We start from the raw sequence: 25,064 nt of genomic DNA, 5'->3' as shown, positions 1-25,064 counted from the left end.
TTTTTTTGCTGTGTTGGGTCTTCGTTTCTGTGCGAGGGCTTTCTCTAGTTGTGGCAAGCAGGGGCCACTCTTCATCGCGGTGCCTGGGCCTCTCACTATCGCAGCCTCTCTTGTCGCGGAGCACAGGCTCCAGACACGCAGGCTCAGTAATTGTGGCTCACGGGCCTAGTTGCTCCGTGGCATGTGGGATCTTCCCAGACCAGGGCTCGAACCCGTGTCCCCTGCATTAGCAGGCAGATTCTCAACCACTGCGCCACCAGGGAAGCCCTGGATTTCTTAATTAATTAGAAGACTGGCATGATGCCAGTCTTCTAATTAATTCACAGCTCTGCCCAGGAGCTTTCTGCACTTTCTTTGATCCTTTCTTCAATGTGGGTCCCCAGAACACAGCTCTACCAGTTTTCTCCCAGACAACCTATGGATAACTGTTAGGTCTCTGTCTGCTTCCTCCCAGCCTTTTCCTAGAGAGGCTGCAGTACCAATTCCTGCCAGCCTGGGCTCCCTTACCACTTAGTTACCTTTTGACCTTCTTTGCTTCCAGATGATGTAAATGCCCACCATGATGAAAATCCCCAGGACAGGCAGGATCACAGCAAGAGCCACTGCTGATGAGGAGAACCTCCCTGGAGATGGGGCTGAAACAGAAACCACCTGTGACCACCCTCTGAGAGCTTCTCCGTGGCAAGGGCCCCACCTCGAATGGCAGGTGACTCAGGCACATCCCAACTGCCTCCATCACCTTGAGAGAGACCTCCAGCCAAGTTGGTGAGGGTCTCTGCTTCAGCGACTCAAACCCCAGATGACCCAGGAATGACTTTAAAGTGAGATGTTTATCTCTCAGGATTGGTTTCAATGGTCCTGCCTGAAGACATTGATTCAAACTCAGCATCTCAACCACAATCTCATCCTGCCCGAGACTTTGGAGAACTGGAGGTGCTTCCTCAGGAACCGCTATAGTCTTCTCATGAGCACCCATCTGCTCCCCCTTCAAATCCTCACTCTGAGATAGAACAGCAGTCAGCGAACTCTTTACCCGAGCCCTATTAGCAGGGGCAAAACAATTTCTATGGTGTTACAGCAGCAAGCCGAACGTCTGGACAGGAGAGAAAGAAGGACGGAAGGAAGAACTAGCGAAGAAAAGAACAGCAGGAGAGGCTCTAGGACAAGCGGCAAAGAGCCTAAGCTGGATGTGAGTTCTTGCTCAGCACTGCATGACCCCCGGAGAGAGACTGAGGTTCGCCAAGCCCGGCCTGCTCTCTGGAACATGCACCCGAGAAGAAACAAGGTCTTGGGCCTGGCCTCCTCATTCTTGGAACCCCTCTGTCAGATGTCGCAGGCAGGGAAAGAGGTACGGAAACTCTCACCTGACACACGCAAAGGCAACTGGAGGAAGACGAGTGTGATGAAGCATCTGGAGAGCCAGGAGCCTGAGGAACTTGCCATCTTCATCCAAACTAGGAGGACAGACACAGGGAGGCATCAGAAAGAGTTGGCGAGCTTGATGGGAGAAAGGGTACCACCCAGGAGGTAGGGCAGAGATGGAGGCTGCATTGGGCACACTCTGGAGTCACAGGCCAGGTATTGAATCCCAGCTCTGCTGCTTACCTCCATGTGGCCTGAGTCTCTGGGACTCAGTTTCTCCATCTTTGAAATGGGTATAATAACTGTGCCTCCTGGCAGAATAATTGTGAGGATTGAAGGAGGTAAGTGCTCAACACAGAGGCTGGCATCATGGTTCAGTCTATAAATGCCATGAGTGAGCACTGCAGGGTGACACTCTGAGTGTCATTTAGAAGGCACAGGGAGGGGTCTAGAAGAATGAGAGCCTATATCCAGAGCTAGCCAGGTAAACACGGGAGGACTGGCTTCTTTTTGCATTTAGTGTCCCAGGTCAGGCTTGGGAAGTGCCTATTGCAAGCCAATCGTGGACCCACAATGTAGCCTGGAGCTCTTCCCTGACAGCTTTTCAAGTTTGACTATTGAGAAACAAGAAACCAGGGCAGTGAAGTTCCTGCATTTCATTATGAAGGCACTAATCCTACAAGTTCAGGGTCTGCAGTTAGAAAGACCTGGGTTCAAGTCTTAGCTCCACCTGTGTACTAGTTCTGTGTCCCTGGAAAAGTTGACATCTGTGGGTCTTCAGTTCTTAATGTATAAAGGGGAAACTTCTTCACAGGCAAATGTGAGGGTTCAAGGACATGATGCATGTAGAGCACTTGCCACATATGCCTATTGTTATTATTACTAAACTTGAAAGAGGACGATCGTCCCTGGGAGGTGTGAGTCACTGTGTGCACTAAGCACAGGGAGACTCTAAGGGATTCCCTCCTGTACGACTCTTTCCCCTCCTACTTGCTCCTGTCTGAAATTCCTTGAGCAGGAAACAAATCTTTCATGCCACCCTTGGGTTGAAGTTCAAATGCAAATACTCGAGGAAGAGAGAAACTGTCTCTTACACTCTCTCCAAGACTTCAAATCCTTTCTAAAGAAGAGGGTTTTGGGAATTCCCTGGCAGCCCAGTGGTTAGGACTTAGCACTTTCACTGCAGAGGGGCTGGGTTCAATCCCTGGTCAGGGAACTAAGATCCCACGAGCCGCGTGGCACTGACGGAAAAAAAAAAAAAATAGAGGAGAGTTTTATGGAAGTCACAAGGCCAGATCTCTGCAGGTCTTGGAAGATGGCGAAGTGGGGCTTGGAGGAGGTGGGGCAGTCAAAGCAAGATGGGGAAACTGAAGATGGACTCAAGCTTTGAACACATTTCCAGTTCTGTTTTTCTCACAGCGAACAGCACACTGCTTTAGGGTTGTTTTCTTTGTTCGTTGTTTTAAAATCATGATGCATGCATATAACACCCCCCCCCAATCCCCTGATGCTGCAAATGGCAACATAACGCTAGGACATTGTAAGGTTAGGAATATGGTTAGGATGGTTTTGTTGTTGCTGTTTGTTTGTTTGTTTTGCCTCCATCCCACCCACTTTGCTGCAGGTTACCAGCTACTCAGAAAGTGAACAAGACAAGTTAGGTAAATGAGAAAGGCTCTCTACCTTATCAATTAAGGTTGAAGGTGGAAGTAGGCAGGGCCCTGGATGCCCTGGAATTACCCCCAATCCCCAAACCCTCAATGAGAAGGTATTTTTGAAACACAACCTGGGTAGCCACGCCCAGAGTGATGTGGAGCTGCAAGCTGAACCAGGGCTGCCTGAAATTTAATAAGAGGAGACCCCCCAGGGCCCCATCTTCCTAGATTCAGATAGTTCATTAAGTGATTAAGAGGATGGGCTCTAGAGTCAGCCTGGGTTCAAGCCCTGGTTCTGCCATCACCTCCCTGGTGTGACCTTGGACAGACTAGTTTACTCCAAGTCTCCTCTCATTCACACATGAAGTGGAGTTAATAACAGTACCCACCTCGTAGATAGGGCTATAGTGAGCATTCATAGAAAACATGTGGTGCAATGGTCTGCACCAGATACTAAGAATAAAAAAGCAGGGCTTCCCTGGTGGCGCAGTGGTTAAGAATCCACCTGCCAATGCAGGGGACACGAGTTCGAGATGTGGAAATATCCCACATGCTGCAGAGCAACTAAGCCCGTGTACCACAACTACTGAGCCTGTACTCTAGAGCCTGCGAGCCACAACTACTGAGCCCACACGCCACAACTACTGAAACCCACGCACCTAGAGCCTGTGCTCTGCGACAAGAGAAGCCACCGCAATGAGAAGCCTGTGTGCCCCAGGAAGAGTAGCCCTCCCCAGCCCTACTCACCACCACCATAGAAAGCCCGCACGTAGCAATGAAGACCCAACACAGCCAAAAATTAAAAAAAAAAAAAAAGTTGGAAATAAATGAGGAATAATTAAAAACTGACAACGTGGGTTGTTAAAATACAAATAAATGTAATATATATTTCTATTTTTTAAGAAAAGCAAATGAAGTCCTTCCATCCAATTGTCACTCTGAGTAATGAGGGCAGGTGAGGTAACTTCGGGAGGAGAGCTAGAAAGGATGACACCAGATACAGGACTTTCACTCTCCAGTCATTAGAGAAATGCAAATTAAGACCACAGTTAGATATGCTTTGTCTTCCTTCAAATTATCAAATATCAGGGGGGAAAGTACCCAGAGTCAGCACACATGTGGGCAAACTGACTCCCTTGTCCATTGCTAAACAACTTTCACAAGGAAAATTTAGCAATAAGTATCAAAAGGTTTACACGTAGGCAAGAGTTTTTTAGCTGCTCCGCGGCATGTGGGATCTTCCCGGACCGGGGCACGAACCTGTGTCTCCTGCATCGGCAGGCGGACTCTCAACCACTGCGCCACCGGGGAAGCCCTAGGTAAGAGTTTTAATCCAGTAATTTCACCTTCAGAAAAGAATGCTACAGAAATAAATAAGGATGTGCATGAGGATTTGATGGTGCGGATGTTCATCACAAAGTTATTTACGAAAAGAAAAAAATTGAAGACAACCTAAAAGTCCACTAAAATGGGAATGATTATTTATGGTACATTCTTGCAATGAAATACTATGCAGTATTTCATAATCACATGACAGAACAATCTTTAATAGCACTGCGAACTTTTCACTATATCCCAAACAATAAATTTTTAAAACGATGCATAGGATGATACAATTTAGGCAGAATATGCTTAGAAAAAAGACTAAAATGTAGATATTAATGTGATCTTTATGGCTTTCGCTGTGTATTTTCTAAATTTTCTACTTGAACATGTATAACTGTGATTATCAGGAAACAAATATATTGAAAGAATCGGGAGGATGACCAGGAAGGGAAGGAGAAAAAGGAGAAGAAATAGAGTCCACTTTAGGCAAAGGCACACACAGTCCAGGAGGCAAAGAAGCACAGCAGGAAGTGCCTCCCGAGGTCCAAAATCAGAAGCCACAGCCACCGTTGCTTTACAGCATCTCTTCTCAGAGCTCTGAGTGGAAAATTAAGTGCTGCCAAATCTTTTGTTTCCTATTTTCTTACATGGATGTAATAACCCTCTATCTGGTCACCGTACTGATCTCCAGATCTATTCTTCTGATCTGGCTGGCCAGGATGGCCTTCTTGCATCATGTCCTCAGTTAACTTATATTATAATATATCAATATTATAACAATCAACATTGTGTTACTGTAAGATTGAATGAATACTAAATCATAAATATATTTTTGAGTTATTAATATTGTTCTATATCCATAATGGCTCCAATTTATTGCACCTGTAGGTACTCTACATATATTATCTTTGCTATTGACAACAACCCTGAAAAACAGGCATTACTGTCCTCATTTTACACTCAGAACAAGGCAATCTTGCACACATCAGGGTATCATGCAAGCAAACTGACGGGATCCTTTCTGGAAGTAGGTAGAATGTAAAACATGGGTAAATAGATGAGTGAATGAATGAATGCACAGCCTTGTATCATGAGTTACAAAATGCGCAAATCACTTCCTTACTTCTCAGTGTGGTTATCATGAAATTCCTTTATGAAGAAAGCTCCCCTAATAAATATAAAGCATAATTTCACTTCCTAAAGTTCAATGTACATGACACAATTTGGGGACCATTGATATCTTAACAATATTGAGTGTTCTGGCCAATGAACAGTTGATGTCTCTACTAATTTAGGTCTTCTTTAATTTCTTTCAGCAGTATTTTATAGTTTTCAGCATATAGATCTTGCACATCTTTTGTCAGCTTTATTCATAAGTATTTAATATTTTGATGTTATTATAAATAGTATTAAGTTATTAATTTTAATTTCTGATTTTTCATTACTAACATATAAAAATACAATTGAGTTTTGTATATTTTGTCTTATATCCCTGACCTTGCTAAACTCATTTACTAATGCTAGCATTCCTGTAGATTACATAGGATTTTCTGTATAGAAGATCACATCACCTATGAGTAAAGACAGTCTTACTTCTTCCTTTTTAATCTGAATGTCTTTTATTTCCTTATCTTTTGCCTTGTGGCCTTGGCTCCTTGCCTTGTTCCTGATCCTAGGGAAAACATTCCTTTTTTCACCATTAGGTATAATGATAGCCATAAGGTTTTCATAGATGCCTTTTATCAAGGTCAGGAAATTCCCTTCTATTTCTAGTTTTCTGAGAGTTTTTATCAAGAATGGATGTTAACTTTGTCAACTCAAATGTCTGTATGTATTGAGATGATCACACAATTTTCCCCTTTTTTTACTGAAGTATAGTCGATGTACAATATTATATAAGTTTCAGTTGTACAACATAATGATTCAAAAATTTTAAAGGTTATATTCCATTTATAGTTATTCTAAAATATTGGCTATATTGCCTTGTTATACTATATATACTTGTAGCTTATTTATTTCATACATATGGTTTTTCTTATGTTTCTGAAAGTACTGAGTTTATTTTAAAGATTGCATCAAGTTTGAATCTCAGTAAACAAAGCCATGTCTTCATTATATGTTGCTTTTGTCAAAGAGCACAGACTTGCATACATCAAATGATATGATAAAGTACTTTAAAGTAAAAGGTGTTTGCTTTTAGTACTGTGGAACTAAAGTATCGATAAAAAGTTAACGTGGAACTAAAATACAATATATATGTCTTCTGGGTGATTTAGGCCATAATGTTTTGGCTTCTTAGAAGTTTTCAAAATTAACAGTTTTAAAATGGATCCTTTTATCTGATTATTATTAAATAAAATAATATTTAATAATATTAAATTATAATGAAATTATATTATTATTAAATATAAAAGGATTATTATTATCTTTTTATCTGCTATTCGCTAGAATAGAGGCATATAAAAGATTCTCTCTGCTTAGATTAACGTACTCATACAATATATGCCTAAGCTGAAACAAAAAGGTCAAATATCTGAGAGATAATGGCATTCGTGATCACAAATTGTTTTAAAAGGGGAAAAATGAGTTCCAACCTATTTCTTTTTTGGCCATGCCACACGGCTCGTGAGATCTTAGTTCCCTGACCAGGGATCGAACCTGTGCCCCCGGAGTAGAAGCATGGAGTTCTAACCGCTGGACTGCCAGGGAATTCCCAGTTCCAATCCATTTAAAAATAGTTCATTAAAAGCCTGAGCTCTTTGCAAAAGGGTGCCATTTTAAACTTATCTGCCATCCCACTTCCATAACATTTATAAGCATATTTCACTGGGCAAGCAAATTAGTAACGTGATTGCATCATAGCTGTGTAGTTAATCCAGAAACTTGTCAACTGAATACAACTTTGTGTGTGTGTGTGTGTGTGTGTGTGTGTGTATGTGAGGTCATCTGTTCTGACCACTGAAATATGCAATGAAAGGCTACATTTAGAAGCTTAGAAAACCTGTGGTTCAGTACATAGAAGTTTCAACTTCAAAAGAATAGGAATGTTATAATTACTATAGGAAATTATAATGTCTGAAATATCATAAACATCATTTGCAACTACTTTTTAATCACAATGATTTCACATCAGAAAGGTACATATTTTTGTTCACTAAAACTAATGAGGCAATTTGGCAACAAGAGACAGATTCTTTCTTTCTCACCCTCCTTTCAAAATTACACAGTGTAGAGCTACAGATATACTTAAGCTGCAATAATACCAAAAAAGGGAACAGGCGTTTGCTTTTCAAAATCACTGAAGTACATAAAATGTCAGCAGACAACAATACTATTCCATGACATCTACTTAAAATTTTATGTTCATCTCCCACTCTTCTCATCATAACGTTCACATTTTAATTATGTATTCATTTTGATTGTTTGCATGTGAAAACACCAACTAATCTATTATTTCAACATTAAGGCTATTTCTTTTGAAGCCAAGATAATTTTGGAGACTCCTTTTTCAGGATTCTTAAGGCAAAATGTTTAAGGTTCATGGCTGCTGCTTTGCCTGAGCTTCTGCTTGCTTTGAACCAGGTGGGGCTGTTAAACCTAAAAAAGGCGAACACTGCATTATTTTCTCTGGCTTCAAAGAAGACACCTTAGTCCCCTTGGTACTGACTTTCATTGAAAATCTCAGGTGGCAGGGGGTACCCTTTGGCTGGTCGACTTTTCAGGAACATTTTCTCTCATCCACTTCTAGTTGTCTTCACTGGTTGCAATATTTTTTTCTTCAAATCCTATTTTGTTAGCTTCTAAGAAATCAAGCGCATCTTGCTGTTACTTCTTAATCACCGTGGAGCCAGAGGAAGGTGCAATGTACATACGGATCACTATCCTGGGAGCAACGGTTGTAGCTGAGTCCTGCAAATGGCTGAAGAGCCTATTTTTTGCGTATGATTTTTAATTTTAGTTTGTTAATATAGTAAATGACATTGGTTGATTTTTTTGAATATTATACCAACCTTGCATTCTAGGGGTAAACTCCAGTCAGTCATGAGGAAGTGTCCTTTTTATATATCTTTGGATAAAATTTTTTTTAATTTTAAGAATTTTTGCCTCTATGTCCATGAGGGATATGGGTACTTCTTTTGTAATATCCTTTTCTAACTTTGGTAATTAGGGTAATGCTGGTCACAAAGAATGAAATAAGAAGTATTCCCTCCTCTTCAATTTTCTGGAAGAGTTTGTACAGCATTAATATTATTTCTTCCTCAAATGTTTGACGGAAATCATCAGGAAAGCACCTGGGCCTGGAGTTTTCTTTATGAGAAGGTTTGTAAATACACATTCAATTTCTTTAATAAGTATAGGGTAATTCAGGTTATCTATTTCTTCTTGAGTGATTTTTGGTAGTTTGAGTTCTTTCAAGGAATTTGTTTAATTAACTGGCATAAGTATGTTCATAATATTTCCTTATTATTCTTTTACTATATATAGAATCTGTAGTAATGTCACCTCTCTCCTTCTTGATAATGGTAATTCGTGTCTCTTTTTTCTTGATCAGTCTGACTAGAGGTTTATCAATTTTATTGATCTCAAAGAACAAGCTTTTGGTTTCATTGATTTTCTCTAATGTTTTTCTGTTTCCTATTGTATTTGTTTTTGCTCAGATCTTTATTACTTCCTTTCTTCTGCTTACTTTGGGTTTAATTTGTTCTTTTCGTTGTTGCTTAGGTTGTTGATTTGTGGTCGTCTTTCCTAATACTGTCATTTAGTACAATACAGATGACTTTATTTGTCCTCTTTTCTAATATAGTCATCAGTTGCTTCATCATAAATTTCTCCGTAGGTATTATGTTAGTGACATCTGGAAATTTTGATATGTAGTGGTTTTCATTTTCATTACATTCAAAATATGTTCTAATTTCCCTTTAAATTTCTTCTTTGACCTATGGATTATTTAGAAATGTGTTATCTAGTTTCCAAATATTTGAAAATTTTCAAGATTACTTTCTGTTATTGATTTCTTTTTTTTTCTCAGTTCAAGTTTAATAGAAACTACAAAAGATCAAAAGTGATACCCTACTACTGTACACATCAGTTGGCCTGCCCCATAGTACAGCTCAGGCCATTCCCCCAGAGGAAGAAAGGGTGGCCTCCCCAACACCTGCAGGAAAGGCCTGTCCTGCCCCCACACCATGTCTGGGCTGAGCGTAAGGTCTTGTATTTTAAGCATGACAATAGTACAAAAGAGGTTTTGTTCTCATGGCCACCTACTGCAGCCTGGCCCTAAAATGGCCCAGTGCTCACTTCTGCTTAGAGAAATATTCTTTGCTCTTCTGGACATCAGGCTTAATGGTATCACAGCCAGGCTTCCAGCCACCTGGACACACTTCCCCATGTTTGTCAGTTAACTGGAAGGCCTGAACTTGTCTCAGTGTCTCATCCACAGAGTGGCAGACAGGAAGGTCATTTATGGTGATCTGTCAAAGGATACCTTTATCATCAATAGTAAAAAGGCCCCCGAATGAGATGCCTTTGTCGGCCTTTAATACCCCATAGTTCTGAGCAATGTTGCCCTGGGGGTCTGATATCAAGGCAATGTTCATGGGTCCCAGTCCTCCTTGTTTCTTGGGTGTGTTGATCCATGCCAGATAACAGAAGTGAAAAGCCACAGAAGCACCCATCACTTGGCAGTTGAGTTTCTTAAATCCATCTGCCCTATCACCTTTATGGGGCACACAAAGGTGAAATCAAGAGGGTGAAAGAATAACCCAACACATTTTCCTTTGTAGTCAGATAGGCTGATATCTTTTAACTGACCATCTGGCATAATAGATGTTGCTTTGAACTGGGGGGCATGGTGCCCAATTTTGGCATGTCCTGAAAACATATTGCTATCAGCAGTTCTCAGACAGAAACCACTGGGACCAGTCAGAAAGAAGACAGGCCTCTGTTATTGATTTCTAATTTAATTCTGCTGTGACCAGAAAACATACTTTGTATGACTTGAATCCTTTTAAATTTATTGACTTGCTTTGTGTGCTAGCATATGGTCTATTTTGGTAAATGTTTCATGTGTATTTTGCTGTTGTTGGGTAGAGTGTGACTAATGTGATATGAGATCTTAGCTTTTTTATTAAAGGTGTGAATTTCCTTCCTCATAATCTCATCCGAGAAGAGCTGAGAGTAAGCTAGTGGCAACATTCCCAAAAATCTAAGGCTAAATAAAACCAAAAGGTAAAGAAAGGCTTACATCCCTAGTGAATTGAGGACTGGAGTCAGATGGCTTGGTTTTAGTCTTGGCTTGGTCTGTACTATCTGTGTGACTTTGTAACTTGGAGCAAGTCGCTTAAACTCTTAGGTCCTGATTTTCCATCTTTAAATTGAGAGATTCATTTACATTTGCTGAGTTCATTGTAAATTGGGAAACAACAAGAAGTAAGGAAATGTATTTGCCTTTTGATCCAGTGAGAAATAGTCTGGAAATCTACTCTAAGGAAAGAATCTGAAATACAAAAGTTTACATGATGTCAGTAGTATTTGTATAATAGTGAGAAACTGGACCATCTATAGGTACATAGATAAGGCAATGACTAAATTATGGTTCATCAAACCTATGTTTCAAATGAAAGCTAATGATGTGTTAAAAGCAAAATACAAAATAATACATTTACAATGATTATAACTACATTAAAGAGTGTGTAGGAAAGGAACTAAAAGTAAGTCCTATAAAATATGAATGGTTGTTAATAATTAAGGTGGTTGGAAACATGGGTAATTTTTTCTCATCTCTATTTCCTAACTTACTGATAAAGTGTAATATAGTGATGAACAGATGTGCAACATGGAACTAAATTTAGCAAAACTGAAATTTATTTAATTAAAGAATTTTGACAAGTTGAAGCTTTAAATTCCTTTCCAGCTCCAATACGCTATAATTCTGCTTCATGAAAAGGAAAAATACCATTTCAAGAGTGTTTGTCTAACTTTCAGTTCTCCACTAGAAATAACCTAATTTGGAAACTTGATGCTTCAGATCACAAAATTACTGAGTTAAGAGGCGGCTTAGTCAGATTCTATTTCTGAGATTGCCTTCCATGGGCAGAGCAACAGTGAAGGAGAACCATGGTATTCACTGGAAGTTTCCAAGCCAGGCGGGGAGAAGAAACCAAAGAACAGGAGAGGAAACTAAAAGATGGTAGAGGGGAAACAGGGTAGAAGAAAAACACTGAAAAAATAAAAGGGTGAACAGATGGTGAGTGAGAGTTTTCCATCATCAGCAGTCTAGATGTCACCTTTGCTGTAAGTCACCTGTAGGACACTAGGTCCCAAAATTGTTATATATAAGTATATATTTTTTCGTTGCTATATATAAGATTTTGATTTTTTTCTTGTATCCATCCTACTTCAAGGAACTAAAAGCCCTCTCTTCTCATTACCTCCCCTAGTCTTTTTTTTTTTAATTTTTATTGGAGTATAGTTGATTTACAATGTTGTATTAATTTCAGGTGTACAGCAAAATGAATCAGTTATACACATACATATATATATCCACTCTCTTTTAGATTATTTTCCCATATAGGCCAATACAGAGTATTGAGTAGAGTTCCCTGTGCTATACAGTAGGTCCTTATTAGTTATCTATTTTATATACAGTAGTGTGTATATGTTAATCTCAAACTCCTAATTTATCTCACCCCACCCCCTCTCTATCCCCTTTGGTGACCATAAGTTTGCTTTCTGTGTCTGTATTTCTGTTTTGTAAATAAGTTCATTTGTATCACTTCTTAGATTCCACATATAAGTGATATCATGTGATATTTGTCTTCTCTGTCTGACTTACTTAGTATGATAATCTCTAGGTCCATCCATGTTGCTGCAAATGGCATTATTTTGTTCTTTTTATGGCTGAGTAATATTCCATTGTATGTACGTACCACATCTTCTTTATCCATTCCTGTGTCAATGGATGTTTAGGTTGCTTCCATGTCTTGGCTATTGGAAATAGTGCTGCAACGAACATTGGGATGCATGTGTCTTTTTGAATTAGGGTTTTCTCCAGACATATGCCCAATAGTGGGATTGCTGGGTCATATGGTAATTCTATTTTTAGTTTCTTAAGGAACCTCCATACTGTTCTCCATAGTGGCTGTATCAATTTACATTCCCACCAACAGTGCAAGAGGGTTCCCTTTTCTCCACACCCTCTCCAGCACTTGTTGTTTGTAGATATCTTGATGATGGCCATTCTGACCGGTGTGAGCTGATACTTCACTGTAATTTTGATTGGCATTTCTCTAATAATTAGTGATGGTGAGCATATTTTCATGTGCTTTTTGGCCATCTGAACTGCCCTAGTCTTTGGCTTCAAATTCCCTCAGGCTCTGGAGCCCCTCTCGTTGCCCTCTGGGATGGACACTCCCTGCCCTGAGCACCCACGGTCAACCAGCTCCAAGTCACCTTCAGCATAGCCCTATGGCATTTCAGTTGTTTTAAAATTTTTATCAAATAAAATTTATTGCTTTTTTTTATCCTAGCTATTATAGAAAATCTGGAAATTACAAAAAAAAAGGACAAAAATGTTTGAAATCACCTGTAATTCCTCCACCTAAAGACAATATGGTTTTTCAAATATTTTTTCTATGTATATAACTTTTTTTAAAGTAGGACTATACTGTATATATATTTTTTAATACCCAACATTTTCACCAAGAACTATATTATGTAGTTTTCCCATGCCATCAAATATTCTTTTAATGATTTCAGTGTTCCATCATGAATATGCAAGAATTTTAAAAATAATTCCATATTGTAGAATATTCAGGTTTTTTCCCAATGCATTGCTATTATAAGCTTTATCACTACAATTGATAGTGGATTGAGGGCCAAGTTATAAGGCTTAGTTCTAGACTTGGCTTGGTTCCTAATTGTGTGACTTTGTAACTTTAAGGAGGTCACTTAAACTCTTAGGCCTTGAGTTTCCCATCTTTAAAATGGTGAGACTTTTAATTTGCATTGCCAAATCGCCCTCCAGAGAGGTCATATCAATTTACCAAAGTGTATGAAATTGTTTGTTTCTCTACAAGCTTGCCACCACTGGGTTGTTTTTTTTTTAACATCTTTGTCATTTTATTTATTTATTTATTTATTTATGGCTGCGTTGGGTCTTCATTGCTGCACACGGGCTTTCTCTAGTTGCGGTGAGCAGGGGCTACTCTTCGTTACGGTGCACTGGCTTCTCATTGTACCGGCTTCTCTTGTTGCAGAGCACGGGCTCTAGGCAGGGGGGGTTCAGTAGTTGTGGCTCGCAGGGTCTAGAGCGCAGGCTCAGTAGTTGTGGCGCACGGGCTTAGTTGCTCCGCAGCATGTGGGATCTTCCCAGACCAGGGCTTGAACCCATGTCCCCTACATTGGCAGGCGGATTCTTAACCACTGTGCCACCAGTGAAGTGCCTTTGTCATTTTAATGAGTAACAAAACTGGGTGTTTTTTTTTTTACATCTTCATTATTTTAATGAGTAACAATATCTCTCTAAAAGTAATTGTGTTTCATCTTAATTTGTATTTCTTTGATTATTCCTTTGTCATTTGGACTTTGTCAATTACCTGTCTATACTTTGTCCATTTTTCTATTTGGGCATTTGTCTCTTTAATGTTTTGTAAAATTCTTCATATAGTAACAAATTTTTTTTCTACTACATATGTTGGAAATATTTTTCCCCACAGGAAGTCATTTACATTTAAATTTGAAACAGTTTAATTTCAAAAACTTCTAAAGCAGAAAAAAACATGCAGTGAGGACTTCCCTGGTGGCGCAGTGGTTAAGAATCCACCTGCCTGGCAGAAATAGAGGCACAGATGTAGAGAACAAATGTATAGACACCAAGGGGGGAAAGTGGCGGTGGGGGGGAGATTAGGATTGACATGTATACACTAATATGTATAAAATGTGTAACTAATAAGAACCTGCTGTATAAATAAATTAATTAAATTAAAAAAATTTTTTAAAAAGCAGGAAAAAAAAGAATCCACCTGCCAATGCAGGGGACACAGTTTCAATCCCTGGTCCGGGAAGATCCCACATGCCGCAGAGCAACTAAGCCCTTGCACCGCAACTACTGAGCCCACATGCCACAACTACTGAAGCCCGTGCACCTAGAGCCCATGCTCTGCCACTAAGAGAAGCCCCCACTTATCTCAACTAGAGAAAGCCCGCACGCAGCAACGAAGACTCAATGCAACCAAAAATTAATTAATTAAAAAAAAAAGTGTTTCTTTCTAAAAAAAAAAGACATGCAGTGGAAGTTCCCTTGATAACTCCAAGCAGCTTAAGAAGACCCAGCAAATCTACAGCTGTTCTGTCTGAAAGCACACAGCCAGGACCTGGCTAAGAGTAAGGGCTAAATAAGTGACAGCTGTCATACTTAATGATGACGATAATATCTAAAGGAGTCTTTTGACAAAACCCATCCAGTCCCCTTGTCACTTGTCCGCTTTTGCGCTCCTCATTTCCTGTTGCTCCATTTCATCCTCTAAAATGTTCTTGTGAGTATGAAGAAAGGGGATAGTTTCTCCAACAGACCTGAGGATCCTGAGAAAATCAAAGGACTAAAAAGAACGACGAGAGGGGAGAGGGAGGAGGACTCACCACTTTGGAATTAGGGGCCCTTTGTCCCTCACCGGCTGAGCTGGAGTCTCCAAGCTGGGAACATCCCTCTGCCCGTTCAGGGAGATGAGGCATCAGGCAGGAACATCAGGAAGGACTCCGGAGGTGGGCCTGAGAAAAGTTCATCTTTTATTCTAATGCCTGAAGCCCTCAGCCAGGGGCTCCATCTGCCTGACAGACTCCCTTCCAGCTGTTCCTATACACCAACAAGCCACGCCCTGCCTGTCTGGCCCGATAAAGGAACAGAGCAAAGAGGAAGCTCCCTAAAAGCAGGGAAGCCTCCCAGTGCTGCCAGGCTAAGGGACTTCTGCGCCTCAGCTCCTTCTCCCATCCAAGCCAACTGCATAGTGATTGCTTTTGATACATTGTGATCCTATCACACCCTTTCTTAAAAGCTTGCTCCTCTCTACTTTCCAAATCAGAGTAAAACTGAAGATTGGTTTCAAAGACACCCACTAATTAGCCACCTTCTTTAGCTCACTACTTTTATCTCCAACTGCACCCTGACATGTGCTTTCTGATAAACAAACTTGCTGACTGTCCCCCAATATGTGATAAACCCTTTCCCGCCTATCTTGCTTTCAGAATATCCATAATTCTATATGCATAATATCCATAAGTGTTTCCTTAACCATGCATTATATATTTTTATGTATTTTTGAACTTTATAAAGATGGAGCGCGTTGTACATAATTCCCTGTGATTTCCTTTTTTCACTCAACATTAGTTTCTGAGTCTAGCTGACACCTATGGTAGCTCACACCATGTCCCCGCAGCCCACTCAGTTTCGGGGTAGCTGAGACTTGAAGGCAAGCTGCTAGCATGCCACCTCGCAGGCCACAGCAGCTCTTCGCTTATCTGACTGGGGCTCTTTACAAAGCTTGAGAAGCCTGTTCAGCCTGTGTGTAATCCAGGAGTTCAGGAAAGTTATTGCCCCAGGGGATCGATCAGTGGGGCTTAGGGCAGGGGGTGGGGGGTGGAAGTAAGTGGAAAATGGTCCAGTCCCCACATCTTCAGAGGGACAATTCTGAGCTGTATTCCACACAATTCCTCAGGGAGTTCTCAGCGGGAACGAGCACAGTGGCCCACTGTCATCAGTAACTCAATGATGCACATCTTATTGGTTTGTCTTCCTTTTCTTCTTTTTTTTAAATAAATTTATTTATTTATTTAATTTATTTTATTTAGTTTTGACAGCATTGGGTCTTCGTTGCTGTGCTCAGGCTTTCTCTAGTTGCAGCGAGTGAGGGCTACTCTTTGTTGCCGTTCTTGGGCTTCTCATTGAGGTGGCTTCTCTTGTTGTGGAGCACGGGCTCTAGGTGCACGGGCTTCAGTAGTTGTGGCACGTGGCTCAGTAGTTGTGGCACACGGACTTAGTTGCTCCGCGGCATGTGGGATCTTCCCAGACGAGGGCTCGAGCCCGTGTCTCCTGCATTGGCAGGCAGATTCTTAACCACTGTACCACCAGGGAAGTCCCTTTCATCATTTTCTTCTCATTCGCTACTTCTGATTCCTGGGATCACCTCCTAAATAAACTCTTGCTCTGAAGAATTTGTCTCACACCCTGCTTTGGGTGGAGTACAAATTAAGACACTGAAATCTGTCCGTATTGATTGATAGAACTCTGGGACGTTCATCCAACACTGTGAGGTAGATCATTCTATGAATATACCAAAAATTTGTCCATTCCCTCCTTGATAAAAGTGAGGGTTGTTTCTGGGTTTTTGCTTTTACAAACAGTACTGCTATGAACATTCTTTTTTTTTTTTTTAATTTATTTGGTTGCGCCGGGTCTTAGTTGCAGCAGGCGGGGCTCCTTAGTTGTGGCATGCGAACTCTTAGTTGCAACATGCATGTGGGATCTAGTTCCCCGACCAGGGATTGAAACCCTGCATTGGCATCGCGGAGTCTTATCCACTGCGCCACCAGGGAAGTCTCCATGAACTTCATTCTTATCTGAAAGTATAACCAACAGACAAACTATTGTTATTCAGACTTGGGTATTTGGCAGGTGTTTTCTCTAAAATGAACAAAGGGCACCTGTCGCTTGAAGGAAAACAACTGACAGTATTTGTTGCCAAAGTGATTTGATATTTTGGTTGGAAATTAGCAATTTTATCTGCTACTGTGAGCTTGATAGTTTCCCAGTAAAGGAAGATTTTTCTGATGAGATTGGTAGTGACATTAGTGAATGCGAGTTTTTTTTTTTTTTGAATGCGAGTTTTTTATGTTATACAATGAAATGTGTCAACATTTGAAATATCTGCACAGTGAACCAATAAATTCTAAATGATTAATACATGTCTTGACAACTATGCATAAGTAAATGAGCCACCAATATGCAAGACAATCTGGTGGATTTTACTGGAACAGAGTGTAAAAAGTTTATTGGTGTATTATATATTTGAAAGTTGCTAAAAGAGTAGATCTTAAATGTTCTCAGCACGAAAAAGAAATGGTAATTATGTGACGTGATGGTGGTGGTAGCTACCTTTATTATGGTAATCAGTTTGCAATCTATAAGTGTATCAAATCAATGGATTGTATACCTCAAACTTACACAATGTTATATGTCAGTTATATCTCAATAAAGATGGGCAGGGAAAGAAAGGAAAAGTTCACTGGTATGGTTTTAGATTCCATGCTGCATTAACCTTTAAGCAACTACCACTTGTCAAGTTTCTTCTTGCATCAAAAAAAACCTATCCGCAATTATCTGAGGTGATTGAAATGCTCCTTTTCCAGGGAAGCCTCCTACACCGTTGGGGGAATGTAAGTTGGTGCAGCCACTATGGAAAGCTGTATGGAGGGTCCTTAAAAAACTAAAAATAGAGTTGCCATATGATCCAGCAATCCCATTCCTGGGCATATATCCAGAGAAAACTATAATTTGTTGAAAAGATACATGCACTTCAGTGTTCATAGCAGCACTATTTACAATAGCCAAGACATGGAAGTAACGTAAATGTCCATCAGCAGATGAATGGATAAAGAAGATGTGGTATATATATATATACAATGGAATATTACTCAGCAATAAAAAAGAACGAAATAATGCTATTTGCAGCAACATGGATGGACATACTAGACAACATAGATTGTCATACTGAGTGAAGTAAGTCAGACAGAGAAATATCGTATGATATCGCTTATATGCAGAATCTAAAAAAAAATCATACAAATGAACGTATTTACAAAACAGAAACGGACTCACAGACTTAGAGAATGAACTTATGGTTACCACAGGGGGAAGGGTAGAGAGAAGGGATAGTTAGGGAGTTTGGGATTGACATGTACAAGCTGCTATATTTAAAAAGGATAAACAGGGACTTCCCTGGTGGTGCAGTGGTTAAGAATCCGCCTGCCAACACAGGGAACATGGGTTCGATCCCTGGTCTGGGAAGATCCCACATGCCGCAGAGCAACTAAGCCCATGCACCACAACTACTGAGCTTGTGCTCTAGAGCCCCCGACCCACAACTACTGAGCCTGCGTGCCCGCGCACCTAGAGCCCATGCTCCACAACAATAGAAGCCACGCGATGAGAAGCCCACGCACTGCAGCAAAGAGTACCCGCCGCTTGCCACAACTAGAGAAAGCCCACGTGCAGCAACAAAGACCCCACGCAGCCAAAAATGAATTACATTAATTAATTAATTATTTTTTTAGAAAAAGTTTTCCTTACACCCTTGATTGTTGGTAAATTGTCTTGTACAATGTCCTGCATCCTGGATTTGGCCAGTTGCGTTCTTGCGGTAACATTTAATTTATTTCTCTATCCCTCAGATTTCTGAAACTGGAAAGCTACAGGTTTGATTAGATTCAGGTCCACTTCTGAGCTGTGTGACCTGGATGAGAGCCTTAACCTTTCTGTGTCCCAGTTTCCTTACTAGTAAATTTATTTTTCTGGTTGCGCCATGTGGCATGTGGGATCTTAGTTCCCCGACCAGGCGTGGAACCCGTGCCCCCTGCAATGGAAACTCAGAGCCCTAACCACTGGAACCACCAAGGAATTCTCCTTACTAGTAAATTTTTTTATACTTTTCTTGATTTTTTCAGGAAAATTGACTTTTTAGAATTTTATCATAGTCTCATATACCAGAACAATAAATAAACCACTTTTTTTTAAAGGTTATATTCCACTTATGGTTATTATTAAGTATAGGCTCTATTCCCTGTGCTGTACAATATATCCTGTAGCTTATTTATTTTATACACAGTAGTTTCTACCTTTTTGGTAAATTGAGGATACGAATGGTAACTCACTCATTAGGTGTAAGGATTAAATTAGTTAAAACATGTAAAATACTTAGAACTGTGCTTTACACCCAATAAATGGTAGTTAGTATTATTATTTGAGGAAAGTCTCTAACTTGAAAGCTAGAGACCAAAATAAACAACAAGAGACCATCTAAGAAGTGGAAGAAAATGGCAGAAAACTACAACTGATACCCTCAGAAACATGAAATAAGAGAAGATCCTGAATCTACAACACAGAAGCAAGAGGCTACCAAAAGGAAAGTCAGGGAACCAGGAAAAACACTTGGAAATTAAAATTTTATAGCAGAAATGAACAAATTCAACAGAAAAACTACAGGATAAATTTCAGAAAAATCTCTCATACAGACTTCCCTGGTGGTCCAGCGGTTAAGTCTCCACACTCACAGTGCAGGGGGCCCGGGTTCCATCCCTAGTTAGGGAACTAGATCCCGCACGCCACAAATAAGAGCTTGCATGCCGCAACTAAAAGATCCCGCATGCCGCAACTAAGACCCGGCACAGCCAAGTAAATAAATAAATACATACATACATTAAAATGTAACTACTAAAAAATCTCTTATAAAGTTAGAATAAATAAAACCAAGCGATGGAAAATGAAAGAAAAATGATGAAAAAAACAAGGGAATCTAACAGAGAGAAAATTTCCCAGAATTGAAGACTGTATGTTTCCTGATTGAAAGGGACCCCAGAGTACCTAGAGCAATGAATGAAAAAGCATTATGTTATTATTACTTAACATGATGAAGGTTTGAAACATCAAGGATAAAGGAAAAATATATGTCCTAAAAGCTTCCAGAAACAAGTGAACAAGCAAAAATTACATAAGAAGTAAAGGAAATCAGAATAAATCAGACTTCTCAAAAGTCTAGCCACATGAGAAGCTAGATAACAGTGGATCAATGCCTTTAAAATTCTGAGGGAAAATGATTTCCAACCTGGAACTCTGTACCCGGCCAAACTGTCAATCAAGTGTGAGAGCAAAATAAAGCCATCTTTAGACAAGCAGGGTTTCAAAAATGTACGTCCTATGAACTTATTCTGGGGAAATTACTGGGGAATGAGCTCCTTCAAAATGAGAGAATAAGCCTCAAATAGGAATATCCAGGAGACAGGGGATTTGGCACAGGAGAGGAGATGCAAGTCCCCAGAATGTGGTTATGGGAAGTCTCAGGACAACAGTTGGATAGCAAAGCCAAGACACAGCTTGGAGCGAGAGGAGGATAGGCCTAAGGAAGAATGTCTCTAAGGGAAAAAAAAAGTTGAAAAGTATCGGATTCATGAGACCAGACAGAAAGACGTTTTATAGTCCTGATGGAGAGTTTATGGAATAATTAACAGTAGATGCATAGATAATTACACAAATGAAAAAAGTAGGCAATTTTTGACTCCAGGAAAAAAAGAGTTGTAGAGTTGTTTAGAGTTGTTTAATAAAGTGAATGTAATCTTAGTACAGTATACACTGTAAAAATATTCTTTTTTACTCTTAGGAATAGTTATATTCATGTAAACACTGACTCAATCAACCAGGGAATTTTGTAGACTGTCCAAGAGTCTGTTGATGGTCGAGAGAGAGAGAAAGAGAGATCATAAACTCATGGAGGAAGAACAGAGAGAGGACTTTCACTCCCTCCTGGCTCCAGCCTTCACCTTCCTGATGAAGAATCCCAAACCAGTATCTACGCACCTGTGATTTTCTGCAGCCCTATACTTACTGGACAACTCTTCTTGCTTACTGCCACGTGTAAGTGTAAACTAGCACTCTCTGTCTCTATCTCTCTGTCTCTGTCTCTCTTTGCCTCTCTCTCTCTCTCTCTCTCTCTCTCTCACACACACACACACACACACACACACACACTCACACACCTCTGACTTATCCTCTTCCTCATCCTTTCCCAAGCCAACTCATCATACCTTCACTTTTATCAGTGGCTCCACTCTTTTTCCAATCTTCCAGTTTGGCTTTTCCACTACTTAATACCCTATATCCAGTCTGTTTCTGTTGGCTTTGTAAAGCCTTCCAAAGTCCCTGCCCTGTCTCCAGCTATAATCTAATCCAGAGTTTATATGAACTTTATAAAGTGTACAATGTGACAAAAATGTAAAAGAAAGTATAAATCTTGCTAAAGTTTAAATGTTCATTGTAGAAATTTTGGAAAATATAGAAAAGCACAAAGAAGATAAAAATAATCTCCATTCTTAAGTTCAATTTGTAATTTGGTGTGTTTCCATCCAGCCTCTTTTTCATGTGTATATAATAATCTTTTCTGAAACAATAAAACAAATATTGTGACTATGTTGTATATGCCTCTGTAACTTTTTCATTTACTAAACTAAAAACATTTTATTACATAAAAAATTCTTCTGTGTCATTTTAATGGCTGCATAGAATCCCATTATAGCTATCCTATAATTTATTTAATTGACCCCATTTATAAATATTTTCAGTGTTTTGGTTTTTTACTCTTAGGAATAGCACCATCTCTGATTAGTTAGTTAGGATAACTTAAAAGTGTAGTTGCTGAGTCAAAGTTGTGCTTATTTTTTTTTCAATGTGGTTAAAAAAAACCCCCACATAACATAAAATTTACCATCTTAAGCTTTAAACAAATTTTTTAATGGAAGTATAGTTGATGTACAATATTACATGTTATATGTGTAAAATATAGTGATTCACAATTTATAAAGATTATATTCCATTTATAGTTACTACAAAATATTGACTATATTCCCTGTGTTGTACAATACATCCTTGTAGCTTATTTATAGTTTGTACCTCTTAATCCCTTACCCCTATCTCGCCCCTCCCCACTTCCCTCTCTCCACTGGTTACCACTAGTTTGTTCTCTAATTTGTGAGTCTGTTCCTTTTTTGTTATAGTCACTACACTAGTTTGTTTTATTTGTTAGATTCCACATATAAGTGATATTATACATTATTTGTCTTTCTCCGTCTGACTTATTTCTCTTAGTATAATACCCTCCAAGTCCATCCGTATTGCTGCAAATGGCAAAATTTCATTCCTTTTTATGGCTGAGTAATATTTCATTGTGTGTGTGTGTGTGTGTGTGTGTGTATATATATATATATATAATAATGACACTATGAACATTGGGGTGCATGTATCTTTTCAAATTAGAGTTTTCGTTTTCTTCAGATATATACCCAGGTGTGGAATTGCTGGGTCATATGGTAGTTCTTTTTTGAGTTTTTTGAGAAAACTCCATACTGTTTTCCACAGTGGCTGCACCAATTTACACTTCCACCAACAGTGTACAAGGGTTCCCTTTTCTCCACATCCTCACCAACATTTTTTATTTGTGTCTTTTTGATGATAGCCATTCTGACAGGTGTGAGATGATATCTCATTGTGGTTTTAATTTGCATTTCTCTGATGATTAATGATGTTGAGCATCTTTTCATGTGCCGTTGGCCATCTGTATGTCTTCTTTGGAAGAATGTCTATTTAGGTCTTCTGCCCATTTTTTTGACTGGGTTGTTTGGTTTTTTGATATTGAGTGTATGAACTGTTTATATATTTTGGATATTAACACTTTATTGAACATATCATTTGAAAATATTTTCTCCCATTCAGTTGATGGTTTCCTTTGCTATGCAAAAGCTTTTAAGTTTAATTATTTTCCATTTGTTTGTTGTTGCTTTTATTTCCTTTGCTTTAGGAGACAGATCCAAAAAAACAGTGCTACAATTTATGTCAAAGATGTTACGCCTATGTTTTCTTCCAGGAGTTTTATTGTTTCTGGTCTTACACTTAGGTCTTTAATCCATTTTGAGTTTATTTTTGTATATGGCATTGGAGAATATTCTAATTTCATTGTTTTACATGAAGCTGTCCAGTTTTCCCAGCACCACTTATTGAAGACACTGTCTTTTCTCCATTGTGTATTCTTGCCTCCTTTGTTGTAGATTAATTGACCATAAGTGCATGGGTTTATTTCTGGGCTCTGTATACGCTTCCATTGATCTATGTGTCTGTTTTTGTGCCAGTACTATACTGTTTTGATTACTGCAGCTTTGTCGTATAGTCTGAAGTCAGGGAGCATGATTCCTCCAGCTCTGTTCTCCTTTCTCAACATTGTTTTAGCTATTTGGGCTCTTTTTTGTTTCCATACAAATATTAAAATTATTTGTTCTAGTTCTGTGAAAAATGCCCTTAGTATTGTGATAGGGATTGCACTGAATCTGTGGATTGCCTTTGGTAGTATAGCCATTTTAACAATATTAATTCTTCCAATCCATGAACAACACAGTACATCTTTCCAACGGTTTGTGTCTTCTTGCTTTCATCAGTGTCTTATAGTTTTGCAGTACAGGTCTTTTACCTCCTTAGGTAGGTTTACCATCTTAATTATTTTTAAGTGTGCAGTACAGTGGTATCAACTATATGCATATTGTTGTGCAGCTGATCTATAGGACTTTTTCATCTTGCAAAACTGAAACTCTATATCTATTGAACAATTCCCTTTTCCCCTCCCCTCAGCCCGTGGCAATCACCATTCTACTAAGAGTTTGACTATTTTAGATATCTCATAGAAATGGAATAATGCAGTATTTGTCTTTTTGTGGGGTCGTGTTCATTTTCAAGGCTTTTGAAATGCAGTGTTAAACTGGCTTCCCAAAAGGTTGTGATAATTTACCCTTTGACTGAAAATATGAGTGTCCATCTGGGCTACACTTTCACTGTTGCTTAGAATCCATCCTTTGTTTCAATTCTTGCCCAATCCTTAGAGGAACAAAAGGAGTGGCCTTGAACACGTTTTCTTTTGGATAGGCCATTGTCCTATCCTAAATCCTAGCTGAAATACTTGCTAGGGTACTTACTGGCTGTGTGACCTTGGACAAGTCACAAACTCTCTGTGCCTCTGTTTCCTTATTTGTAAAATGGGAACAATTATAGTATATTATTATATATTCACACTTTTATACGTACTTATTATGAGGAATACATGAGTTAATAAATGTGAAGCTCTATGAACAGTGCCTGTAATATAAGTCCAGAAGAGAGGTAGTTATTATTGTCGTTGTTATTATTAGACTGTACAAGATTTCTGCTGTCAAAGTACTTATCTACCATTTTGTCCAATCCTTGACAATCTAATAAATGAAAAATGATAGCCAGCTATTTCAATTTGTAAAATTATTGTAAATAGTTATAAAATTGTAATTTTAAAATTATCGATTATCAGTGAACTTGAACATTTCTCTTTGTTTATATTGGCTATTTATACTTCCATCACGATTTCCCTTTCCAAAGCACTGTGGTAAACAGGAGCTCACTTGACTTCCTAACAAGCTTCTGAATCAAGAAGGCAGCAATCGGGCAATTGGGATTAACATGTATACACGGATGTTTATAAAACTGATGACTAATAAAAACCTGCTGTATAAAAAAAAAAGTGATCAAATGTATTCTATTGGAAAGAAGAAAAAAGAGACCATGTTTACTGTCTAAATTACATAATAATTTTTAAAAAGGCAGCAATCATCATCCCTACTTTCCGAATTGAAAACTGAGGCTCAGAGGGTTACAATTCTAGTCCCAGGTTTCAGATCTCACCTTTCAAAACCTAACGTCTGTCCCAGAAAGTATTCCCGGGAAAAGCTTTTGTTACTGGTACCCACCCGCCCCTGCCCCAGCTCCAGCTCCAGCTGCAGCTCCAGCACCAGCACCGATGCGGGGTGTCCAGACACGCTCTCTACGCACGCGCGGGCCTCCCTGTGGGCGGGGCCTCGACGCGCCGACCCGCCCTCCGCCTCCCGGCCCCG

At 39.4% G+C, this 25,064-nt stretch overlaps 1 protein-coding gene and 1 pseudogene across 2 annotated transcripts in view; both read right to left on the bottom strand.

The window, feature by feature from the left end:
• The window catches only part of ERMAP (erythroblast membrane associated protein (Scianna blood group)), a 23,669-nt gene extending 8,504 nt beyond the window's left edge, over window positions 1–15,165 (bottom strand). Inside the window, exons 1-4 of one of the 2 annotated variants that reach the window (XM_024744788.1) lie at window positions 14,982–15,165; window positions 8,011–9,280; window positions 1,365–1,454; window positions 519–635 (exon numbers count right to left, since the gene is read on the bottom strand). In XM_024744788.1, the coding sequence (XP_024600556.1) occupies window positions 519–635; window positions 1,365–1,454; window positions 8,011–8,071 (268 nt within the window). In that variant the 5' untranslated portion in view covers window positions 8,072–9,280; window positions 14,982–15,165. The remainder of the gene's footprint in view (window positions 1–518; window positions 636–1,364; window positions 1,455–8,010; window positions 9,281–14,981) is intronic. The other variant, XM_024744789.1, reaches the window with a different exon arrangement.
• Window positions 9,564–10,224, bottom strand: LOC112399561 (peroxiredoxin-1 pseudogene; annotated as a pseudogene).
• Window positions 15,166–25,064: the final 9,899 nt, after the last annotated feature.

The sequence above is a fragment of the Neophocaena asiaeorientalis genome, unplaced genomic scaffold, assembly GCF_003031525.2.
Source record: "Neophocaena asiaeorientalis asiaeorientalis breed wild unplaced genomic scaffold, Neophocaena_asiaeorientalis_V1.1 scaffold478, whole genome shotgun sequence".
In the NCBI taxonomy this organism is placed as follows: domain Eukaryota; kingdom Metazoa; phylum Chordata; class Mammalia; order Artiodactyla; family Phocoenidae; genus Neophocaena; species Neophocaena asiaeorientalis.
This window is presented reverse-complemented; position numbering and strand designations above follow the sequence as displayed.